This window comes from Ischnura elegans, chromosome 4 (assembly GCF_921293095.1).
Source record: "Ischnura elegans chromosome 4, ioIscEleg1.1, whole genome shotgun sequence".
Classification (NCBI taxonomy): domain Eukaryota; kingdom Metazoa; phylum Arthropoda; class Insecta; order Odonata; family Coenagrionidae; genus Ischnura; species Ischnura elegans.
The window spans coordinates 59548157-59560602 of NC_060249.1; the positions used below are offsets into that span (position 1 = coordinate 59548157).

Here is a 12446-nt window from a genome sequence, read left to right on the forward strand (position 1 = left end):
CAATTATGTATATTGAAATTGTCACCACCTTCCCTCGGTATACCTCTAGTGATCGCAGAGTCAACTCTTTCGGTGTCCTGGGCAAGGATCCTTTTTTCAAATTAGTTTAAATTGTGCAAAACAGTAAAAGTTGTTTTACTCCGGCTTTTTCCAAGTGAATGTCTGTATGTGGGCAGGGGTGCCGACTTACAAAAAATATTGGGGGGCCCAAACCGGAGATATGGCCCCAGGAAATTTTATAAGTAGTGTGTTTTTAGTTTTTTTAAGCATTTTAGAATAGTTACATGATCAACATTAGAACCCTGATAAGTCGAATCTTGATATCTGGACACTCCGGGGAAAATCGACAAGCCTGACACATTTTTAGTCACACCCATAACCAATTTTTGAGTGGGCTTGGGCCCCCTTAAGCCCCATGGAGTCGGCGCCACTATATGTGGGCTTGAGTTGTGATTACTACCGTGATATAATGTGTAATTATGTTACGCATGTGTAAAAATCATCCTCATCGCTTCAGCTATGTTTGCGGTAAATTGCCTTAAACATCTCAACAATAACAGCTTTCTTTAATTCTTAAAACTGCTTATAAATTTAACTCTGGATGCCAAATTGGCGGTCAGGGCTAGGATTAAGCTCCAATTGTTTGCTGTATCACTTGTTACAGTTATTTGACGAAATACTTGGTCAGGCTACTGTTGCTGCTTCTGAACTTTGTGAATACAACAGCCGTGCCTGAGAAAAACATTACATCTTTCGGAACTAGCCTCTGCGAGAAGTCTTCACTTATGGTTATAAAATTGTCACTCATGTTTCCCTGGTTCCGACATAAAATATTCACTTTCCACCATTGCACACCAAACTAGGACAGATGATATAATTTGTGAAAGCAATAGACTAGACAGGAGCTGAATTTCAATTTTTAACTTAAAGTTTTTGTTTTAGTGAGGCTAAAACCTAGGAAGAAATTCGTGGGCCCCCAGAATAGGAAACTTTTCCAAGATTCGACGTTTATGAAACACCTGATTCATACATAAAATTGAGCTTGCCTTGGATTCTGAAACGTGTGTTAGAACTTTTTGGGCGACAAGGAAGTGATGATTATGTCGCCCATGTCGAGGAATTGCTGTCAGCGTATTAGGCCATGGGGTGTAACATATCGCTAAAAATACATTTCCTACATTAACACCTGGACCTTTTCATAAAATATTTATGAGCAGTTTCAAATTAACATTGGGAACGGTTCCATGAAGATATCACCAAAGGAGAGGAGATTTTCAGAGAAGTTGAATGCGGGCATGTAGGTATGTATATTAGGCCTACTACTGGTTTTTGTATGAGAAACTTCTACCTCAGTAGAAGGAAAGGGAAAGGGAAATAAAATACCAAATTCCTTATGCTATTCATCGTTCTTCTCATTTGTTATTTTTCTCTTTGTTGATGCATGTGTGGCATTGTGGCTGCCAGCATGGTAGCGTACCTTCTGAAATTTTGGCACAAAGTTTCATTTTTATCTATGCCGTGTTCTTAAATATTTTTATTATTGCTAATATGAGCGGTTGATATATTTTTCCATCATTCTGGGATATTTTGGGTAGGGGAAGATGAAATGGGAGCTGAAAAATGAAGAAAATAAGAGAAAAAATTGCTAAAAAAAGGAAAGGTTGATAATTTTAATGCGTTTTTTTTAATCATTGACGGAAACTAATCCCCCCAAATCTACATCCTTACCATTAATCATCATGTTTTAGAACTTTTCACCTCTCAAAAACCTAATAAGATATATAAATGCTAATATAATCCGTTTCATTCCTCCAAATTTTTGCAAAAGTGATGAAAATTAGAGGGGGGCTTTAGTACAATATCCATAGCTTTATTATAACTAAAACACCTCTTACTCTCATCTTTCCCTTTTTAGGAGCCTCGATTTTGTAACTTAAGCAATGCTCCATAAAAGTATCAAATCTTTGCTTTACTCCTTTACATAAACTGAAACTTTAAGCAATTAGGAAGGGTGCTGCCCTTCTCACATTTTGGAGGGTCACTTGCAATGCTGTCATGATGATAGTTTATTTCTCTAAAAGCATATTAAAGAAAATAAGGTCAATTTTTAACGCATTAACTTGTATAAATAATGTTCTTAAGTTCATTAAGCCATGCTCAACTGAAACTTCTGCAAAACCTCTGGCTAATTTTGTACCTGACCCCACTAATTATAACTCACCAACTCCAATAGGCAATTTGGGAGGGGGGCACATGTTTCCCCCAGAAGCTTAAAATATCGGCAAGATTTTTAATGCTGTTATGATCAAATTTGTTTTGTTTTGTGTATTACAGAGCCTAAATTATTTCATTTAATATCGATAACTTTCATTTTAAAAGTAAAGAGAATATTTTGTAAGGTTATTGTTGCAAGACCGTTTGCCTGTTAGACCCTTTTGCCCCACCCAGAAAAAATCCTAGATTCACCCTTGCCAACTCCTATGCTAAATGCTGCCCACCAATATCAATCTTTCCATGTTTTATTAATTCTGCATTCTGAGCACTTGGTGTACATACTTACTTCGTTCATATTTGTGCTTTCTAAAGTAGCCTACATTCAACCTAATAATAACCTGGAATTTCTTAGAACACTTCAAATTTGGTATGATATGGGTACTAACCCTCTTATCAGCAGACATGAATTTCATCAAAAATTAAAGAACATAAGGCAAAAATGTGGCACAATAAATCCATCTCACATTTAAATATTGAATAAATTTTAGTAAAAAATACCTTTATTTAGTGCCATCTCACAACCAAAGGGACAAATATAGTGTAAAAAAATTATAAATAATTTTAGTGAAGGCGGTATGTACATATACAAATTCAAGGCTCAATACAGGTACACATGTAATTACAATGTTTCTCTAAATTACAGTGGTAGATAAAAGACTTCATGATTTTGGTGGTTTGCTTTTATAAAATCTACAGATTTTGAGAAATCATTATCTACTACAGAAAATACTGAGGGATATGGTTTCTAGCTACTAAATACACAAAATACAAAGCATTTACATTGGTTGACTTGGTCCTCACAAAGGCAATCACTAAAGATATTTTTAAAAATTACATACATACATGTGTATATAGATAAATGCTCACTCAGGTTTAACCCTTAGACTGCGAGAACATTCTTAATCGTTTTGAATTTTGACTGTGGGAAAAACGTTTTTAAACGTTTGACCATTGCTTGACTACCTACTTCAGTTTCCCAAAAGTTTTATTGCTCTCCGGGTAGAGCCCAAGTGCACTTTCCCTCCCTTAAGGGATCGCTAATGCGGCTTAACTCTCCCTGGAAATCCCAGAAAAACAAAACATTTAAAAAAATTCCCGTAATATAAGTGTTAGCACAGGCCACAAAAATCGACCAAGTTATTATCTTACATTCAGTCTGGCCACATCTGAAGAAAGCACTTTTTCACACCATTTCCAGAGTTGAATCAAGTCAGTTTGTACCCCTCATCAGTTTCATCTCCCAAGACTCAAATCATATTCTGAAGGTACTTTATACCCTTTAACTCTACAGCTACATATATCTCTCTTGACTACATGTTCAAAAGAAATATATGTACATATTTAATATGGGCGGAGAATAGTAGAGGGGAGCACAGGTGCAGTCCTTCTTGAAAAAAAGTGTACCTGTGGTTGATTCATGCCATGCATAATTCATTGGCAATTGACATCACCATCACAGTGATAGGGATAAAGGATGGAATTGAGAATTCATGAGACATACAGAACAAGAAAAACCTTAAGCCTGCTGGATTGGCCGGATAGAGTGGATGGTCATCATTAACTCTTTATGACCAATACCGTTTTTGTACTCCGGCTTGATTGGGTGGAAGCCTAACACTTCAGTAAAATAGACTGGAAATTCCACAAAAAAATTTTATCAACGCAATTATTTGATACAGCACACATCATATACAGATTAGAACCACTTGATGAGGATACAAGCTGTAATCATAACCACTAATGTTATTAAAATTTTGTAGACCTGTCTGTTTTACTCATGATCAAGCTAGGAGCAACAAGAAACAATTTATTTTGATGCAACATGACCGCAAATAAGCCCTTCCTCATGGAGTTTATCGAAATTTATTCTTTCAAAATATTTGTGCATTGAAAATAACCCTACATTCTTATCACCAAGTTGAATCAAGCATGTGAAAGGCACGAGAGCAAGTTTATAAAATCTGCAAAAGCAAGTGAGACAAAATGAAAACCCAATTCAAAAATTTCCAACCAATTCCCAGCCTACATAAAGTAAGGCAACGGCCAGAAACTTATTAAGGAACAACAGTTCCTGATAGGGAAACAATTACTGATCTAGAACAGACATAGAACCAAAGTTCCTTATCTGGAAAGGGCATGGGATTTATGAGCACATGAAGAAACTAGGGATACCTATTGTGCAATTACATTCCATCATGGGTAGATCCAGGATTTTTTCTGGGGGGAAAAGGGGGCGCACAAGGGTCTGATAGACAAAACAATCATCTCTTAATGAAGATTAAAATTTGACGAATTATACGAACAAAATTTAACGAAGAATATTTAAACAACATTCAACAATTAGTTTACCAAATATTCTCTTTATTTTAACAGAAAAGTTATTAAGATGAAATTAAAGGATTGAGGCTCCAACATATGCAAAAAAAACAGACGTAATGAAAACCATACTAAATTTCTTGTTTATTTCTTAAGGGTCTTGAAGGCCCGAATGCCCCCATGCCCCTCCCCTAAATCTACCTTTGCATTCTGTATCAGTTCCCTAGTGTTCCAGACCACACCATTTGTGCACATGGATATGATATGCTCTCTACCAGGGCCATACATAGAGTTTGATGCAAAAGAGTGGATGGATTAAGATTAAGAGGGGATTGAAAAATGTGAAGATGCCTATTTTTTAAATGAATAGGTACCATATAATATAGGAAAGGGGTGGGGAGAGTTGTTGCTTTTGGTGATGATGTGCCATCAACATTGAGAGGATGGTTACTACTGTGCCTTACCATCAAATTCAGGTTCAGGCAGTTAATGCTTGGTAATTAACCACAAATTGCATAGTATGCAGTATTGTATGTCATAGCAATGCCACTGATAAATATCGTAACACTTGAAAATGAATATACATGTCAATAATTGTTTATATAATACATAATTTAATTTAGGTAAAGTGGTTTACTCAACCCAAGCAATGTTAACTAAACCCAAAGTATGTATATCCTAACGTGATACACATTATCATTATGGACCTCATAAACTTTGATTAACATTAAATGTTCATTATGAAAAACATTTTATTGCTCATGACAGATTGGTATACTTCTACTTGACGTATGCCACAATTTGTTTTTCTAATAAGCCTTTAAATGAGCGACAAACTTTTACATTTTAAGTACCTGGATGTTTGAAGTGCATGCACCTCAAAAAATGTATGTATAAGTATTTGCAACCAATTAAGTTGATCTCTACCTTTTGAATAAATGTGATCTTCATTTCATGGGGATAATTGAGTGCAGAAATACAGAGGTGAAGGTGATTTTACAGCACAGTGGCAATGTCTTAGGGTCACTACTCAAAGATTACCCTTGTAATTCAAGGAAGACATCACAGAATAGCATGATTCTTCATTAGCATGTATCTCAGTCACCACATCGCATATCAAAAATAATAAAAATAAAATCTTTGGGGTTTATTACTTATCTTTGACAAGGATTAGAGATGCCAAGTTCAGCATCAGCAATGGTAAATAGCTGTAGCCATTCATCTGCTGACGCTAAAGTTGGCATCACTACCACCTACATACATATTAGGTGCCAAAGTTAAGGGAATAAACTATGAATAAGCTATAATGAGTTTATGAGGATTGCAAGACAGGTTCTGTTGCTTACAAATATAATCTATCTGATTATAAAAAAATGATAGTTGTATTTATTGGTGTATTTACAGTTGAGTATAAAACATGGATTTTCAAATGTGGCCAGCACATGGGTTCTTTTGAGATTACATGGGATGGAGATGTTAATAATCAGAAAGAAAACCCTTCAGTTGAATTATACAAAATAGAGTGAATTTTGTGCTTCTATCTATGAAGCAGTGTATGGATATACCATCTGGATTATGAATACAGTTTTGCTCAGGAATGCTGATGACTGAAAAATAATTAAAATAGCAATTAAAATACAGACAGGAGCTCAATATTTATCTGTTATAAACAAGTGTTAGGTAAAGGGAAAAGCACTTCAAACACAATCCACACAGCATGCATGATCAGGAGGATGTCCAATGTATGTCCTGCCATGGTTCATACCACCTTCCCATTTTCAATTTCCCTAACTTTATTTCAATCACAAAACAGTTGTACATAGGGACTTAAGGGAAAAATACAACATGATGTACCATGAAATAAAGTCTAATAGTACCAAGTCAATGCTATCCCATGCTCCCTAGCCAGGATGGCAACCAAATGGTCCCACGTGCCCCTCTATTCAGGGGCGGATCCAGGATTTCTTTCTGGGAGGGGCACAAGCAAGGCCGTATCCATGATTTTGTTCAGGGGGGGGCACAAGGATACCTCGTTATACAAAACGAACGAAATGATAATGGGACCGTATTAAAAATCTAGCATATTTTTAAGGGTCTGGGGGGGGCACGTGCCCCCGTGCCCCCCCCCCTGGATCCGCCTATGCCTCTATTGCAGCAATGCTCCATGCATTCTACCACAGTTTTCATCTCTTTGATGCACCTATGGAGCTTTTCCCTTACCATAGCATAATTTCTTTCAATAGGTAAAGTCTCTCAATTTTTGTCTAGTCCAGCAAGTCCTTGCTTGCAGTTCTCAAATCACCGTTGGGGTATTCACTTTCATCATAGGGCTATTTGTACTCTAGTAACTATGTAATATTTTTCAAATAATTATACAAATGGAGCCTCTTAACTGCAGAAAACTACATGAATTTCTAGCCTCAGAATCTCATCATAACCACAGCTGGAAAGTCAGATCTGCCCATCTATTGGCATCCTACTTCTGTATCTTTTGAGAGACTGTAACAGACACTTAAAGGATGTCTGCTGCCTCTTCCTAAATCTGATATGAAGACGGGAGGCACACTTCTTGTGAGCAACCATTACCTTAAATACAGACAGTTATGGAATTCACATATGGACATGGTAGACAGTCACTGGGTGTCCATCAGATGCCAGTATGCCGAGTGAATATAAATTTACCAGAAATAGGAATTTATGACATAACAAATAATTTAATAGCTAAAGGGCAATGTATCTAAACAATATGTACAGGGAATACTTTGCCAATGAAAATTTTATCAAACCGTTATACAAAATAATGGTAACCTTTCAACAACCAACTAAATACATAGAACTCTAAAGGGAACTACGTGAATACTGTATCGGTATAATGGGAATGGAAATAATTCTTTGGATAGTAGTACAGTAAAAATTTAGTAAAAAATATCAGGAGGAGAGGTTTGGATAAATAAATTATTTTCAATTTAAAAATGGTCACAATCATACATTCCCATGAGTCATACTTCATATCGGGGAAGATACTGGGTAGCTCTAAGACACAAACAGACATGAAGACATACAGGAAAGGAGAGTTATATCAGAAAAATCTTTAAATGGAAAAATTTACACACACCCTGATATTAGTTGCACCTAAACCCCCCTTGCCTTAATTCCTAGCTGCGCCCCTGTGCACGACAATACTTGTCTAAATGCTGTCCTTTATGTACACAAAAAATTGAAAATTGTACTTCTTTAAGATATCAGAGAGGATCAGGTATCAACTGCCTCACTCAATCCCAAGAATAAAAAATAAAACACGTACAGTAATTTAAAATCAAGCCACCAAAATATTTGAATGAAATGGACCTGTACCATAAGTTAGATTATACATTTCACACTTGTGGTACTCACCTGTCGACTGATTAAAAAGCATTTAATTTTCATTTACAGAAAATGTCAGTAAAGGATGGGTATATTTTGCATGTGTAAGAGTAAAGAGAAATAAAAAATAGGTTTCAAAACAATCTTGTAGCTTAAGGAACTTAAATTTCACCCTTGTCAGCAGAGACTTCTTTTGAAAATTAAGATTTAATGAGAAAATAAAAAATTAAATTCCATTCATTGTGATTGTAAAATTTTTATTTTTTTAGTTTTTATCTTGTCTGTCCAAAGCTAAAAGAAAGGAAATAATACTACGTTGTGAAGATGGTATTAAACTCTGTAACAGGAATGGAATTAGCTGCAAAAGCAGATGCTGGTTACACGCTATAGAAATCAAATTTACCAACACAATTTTTAAACTTAAGTTTGTATAAATTGGAACTTTTATGTCAGTAATATTTTAAAATCATCAAAATTAATGGTAACCTATGTGTGGCAATACCTTGGCAACAAAACATCAATAAATATGCTCAAAGTAGGTATGTCAAAAACCCGATTGTACCTTTTTTTATGTATAAATATTGTATATCGTTTTAATCTTTGTATTTTATATTGTTCATACTTTTTTCTTACATAGCCCTGATGATGATTTAAAAATAAATCGAACCGTTGGCTGAAACTTGTTTTAAAATTGACCTAAACTCCAAGAAATATTATACAGTGAAACCTCGATATAACGACACCCCACGGTGCACTAATAAACACTCGCTATAGCGAATTGTCGCTTTACCGAAGGTGGAGCAAATAATAGCTAATATACCTGTTGCGAACAGATATACAGGAACAGGAGTGGTGCGGCGACAGATAAACATCTATCCGATAAACGTAAGCATAAATCCAGACGATAGGCGATGTTTTTTTGCATCACTAAATTTCCTTACTCAAATAACGACTAACTATTCAAACAATTTATAAGCGCCGCACTGAATAAAAATCATGCAAAGCATTGTTTCGTCAATCATTATATTTATCGAACGACAGTTTACCACATAAATTTGAGACTGAGCACTCCATTAACTTCATTTCTAACAGATCGCTAGCAATTACAGAGGTCAAGGAGTCTTGATGAAAGTCTTCCGGCGGTGAAACCCTCGCTATGGCGAGAGCCAACACCGAAAGGGTCTCGTAAAAACGAATTTTTTAACACTCTTATTATAGGGTCAATTGACGGTGCATCGGCTATCTCTCGTAATAGCGGGGGTGTCGCTATAGCCCGTACTCGCTTTAACGAGGTTCCACTGTATCGTATATTAAACAAGGTCAAGAAAAGAAAAAAAAAATAATATTTTAAAGACAATAAATACCATTAATTATGCATTAATTCATCGGTTTTGAGCCTTACATTTGACTCTTCTCCTTAGATCCCCTCACCTAGCCTTCTGAGGGAGGTTGAGCGTTGGGTCCTCTTTGAGTCCAACCATTTTAAGGCTCTCTTCCCACAATCTCCTTGCCAGCTCGGGATCTCTTGCTTTTGAACTGGGTGTTTTCACTCGGCAGTCACTGGAGATCAACAAATAGGGCCGATTTCAACATATGTATTGTGTAAGGCATATTCCAAATGAATATATAACCTTATTCTCGATTAAAATAATTAAATATTATATTAATATCTTTGGGAAATAACCCATTTTATGTGTGTGTTAAAATGTCAGGCGAGTTCTTTATTCACTTGATGTGGCAAAGTTTGGTAAATAAGATCTCAATATAAATAGAATCCACATAAATATTGCCTAATATCTGAATTCTGGAAATGGCAGAATTGTAATAATAGCTGGTTGAGTGAAAGTAAAGGAAAAAGTCATAGTTTTTATACACCTAATTTATTGTCAGTTTTTGCTCAGAGAAAAAAATGACCTACATTCAACAGTATGAGCATAAGACTTAAAGCTGTAGTAAATAGTACATAAAATTATTATTTCGCCTCATTTTATAAAAAAAAGTTACCTGTAGTACAGTCCTGATTCTTTGGCTGTTTTCTCATCCACTGCACAGTAAATGGTAGTTTGAGCTCCTTGCCGGGGACTTTTAGCTACAATAGGAGCAACATGAGCAAATATCCAAGACATTCCGGGAATGACAGCTGTATCAAGGTGACGCCCAAGTTCTGTGGCCACAACACCAGGATGCAATGCATATGTATTGACCCCGGTTCCTGTTGAACATGGAAAATAAGTCATGTTTCAATATTTCCAAAAAAGCACTAACAAACAAACCCACGATTTTGTTAATTCAAAGTGAAATGTTTCTACTTCACAAACACTTCTTTTGCATTAACTCAAAATTTCATTGCTTCAGAAATGAAATGAGGTAAAAGCAGGCCGAGTAAATCAGAAGTCACAAGTCTCTGTTACCCTCTAATCTCTTGGCTAGTTCCTTGGTGAATAATACATTTGCCAGTTTACTCCTAGAGTATGCCGCAGTGGCAGAGTACCTAGTTTTATCATAGTTAATGTCATCAAAGTTGAAGTCTCCCCCTGTAAAAGAAGTAAAAAATAATAATTTGTAATAGTATCTGCATTCATGTACATTACAACATAATTTTTTTTCAATAAGATGCAAAGGTAATCTATAATGAATTGCTGAACTTTGGTCTTAGTTTCCCGCAATATTTGTAAAAATGCAGTTTTTGATAAAACCATCATAAAATTCAAACAGCCATATTAGATGAATTTTAGAGACAAGTGCAACTAGCTGACAGCAAACCGTTATAGAGTCATCTGAATGCCCTTTAAGTTCAGAGAAGAAAATTGATTTTCCATGAAGGACATCATTAAAAATTTAAATTAAAATCCAAAATGAAAATAACGTGCCTTGGCATCAAAAATCTTAAAGTACTGGGTATGAACTTAAAGATTCTGACTGAAGTGTACATGAAAGCAAGTGATTTATAATTGACGTCAAATTAAATGTACAAGCATTATTAAACTTTATATTGATAACTGAATGACTCATTCTTAAATTATCCTTGCAGTAGCAGGGTTGGAAAGTAACCGGAATAAACTGGAATGGCATTTTCAGAATGCATAAAATTTTTTACTTCTTCCCAAAAGGTAATATTTGGAGGTATTTTTTAAATTTTAATCGACGATACTTACATAAATGTGCCATTGAGGAAACATTCACGATTCTTGCATCTGGAGTCTCACAGATCCTATGTAGTAGCAGGCAGGTGAGTAAAAAGTGGCCTAAGTGATTTACTCCCAGCTGCAGCTCATGGCCATCCTTAGTCAGATCCTTGGGGCATGCCATTACACCTGGTACATGCAAAAGTTTATTCTAACATTAACTAAATATAGGTAAGGTAAAATGCATCCAATGCGGGCACAGAGTCAGGGGGAGGGGGTTAGGGGCTTTGAGGGCTTCAGTTGCCCCCTCCAGCAGAATTTTTCTCATTGTGGTGACTACCCGCAATATATCTAAGAGAAGACCACTACCCAGGAGCATCTATACTCTGACATTCTATTTTTTTATGTAGTGAAATATCACATCTGTCAACTGCCAATAGAATCAGATGAAGAAGTGGAGAATGTCTACTAAGATACTGTGGAAGTAATCACACAGATGAGAGGAGAGGAAAATCTTATTATGCGTTTGATTGGAATGCCGTCGTTATTCAAGATCAAGACAAAATAATAACAGGAAAATATGAATAAGGAAACCAAAATGAAAGAGGAGAAAGATGACTTGAATTCTGCGCAGCATAAAGGGTAGTGGTTACCAACACCTTTTTTTCAAAATCCCGTGCTAGGAAAATTCTGGCAGAAAATACCAGGAGCTCAAGAAGATTCCAAAATGACTACAATCTAGTGAAACAAAGATTCAGGAATCAAGTGAAGAAGTGTAACAGCTACCCGGAGGCAGATATCGACAGTAACCATTACTTAATTATGGTGGAATGCCACCTAAAATAAAAAAAACTGATGATAGCAGCAAGAAACATTAGGCAGATTGAATAATTGAATTAAACATCAAATGGCAACACAAATGATATTTAGAATTTAGCGTATCATTTGCCAGAAATTAAGGATAACATTTCTGTAGGAGATTTACTGAATGCACATTAATATTTTTACAACATGGCAAAGAAATAAAATTGGCAATATTTGGAATATGTGTGTTGGAGTGGATTTTTACATATGTTCACGCATTGTTCACCTCCAAAATTATCAATAATAGGGATGCCAACTTACCAAAAATATTGGGGGGGCCCAAACCGGGGATATTGCCCAATGAAATTTTATAAGTAGTAATTTTTAAGTTTTTTAAGCATTTTAGAAGTGTCATATGATCAACATTAGAACCCTGATAACTCGAATCTCGATATCTGAACACTCCGGGGAAAATGGACAAGCCTTACAAATTTTTTCCTCACACCCATATCGAATTTTTTGAGGGGGCTCGGGCCCCATCATTCCCCATGGAGTCAGCGGCAC

General features: G+C 35.8%; 1 protein-coding gene across 1 annotated transcript in view; it reads right to left on the bottom strand.

The window, feature by feature from the left end:
* The window catches only part of LOC124157562, a 139456-nt gene that overhangs the window by 32876 nt on the left and 94134 nt on the right, over positions 1-12446 (bottom strand). Inside the window, exons 4-7 of the mRNA XM_046532393.1 lie at positions 11109-11267; positions 10365-10487; positions 9958-10165; positions 9385-9513 (exon numbers count right to left, since the gene is read on the bottom strand). Coding sequence (XP_046388349.1) covers positions 9385-9513; positions 9958-10165; positions 10365-10487; positions 11109-11267 — 619 coding nt within the window. The remainder of the gene's footprint in view (positions 1-9384; positions 9514-9957; positions 10166-10364; positions 10488-11108; positions 11268-12446) is intronic.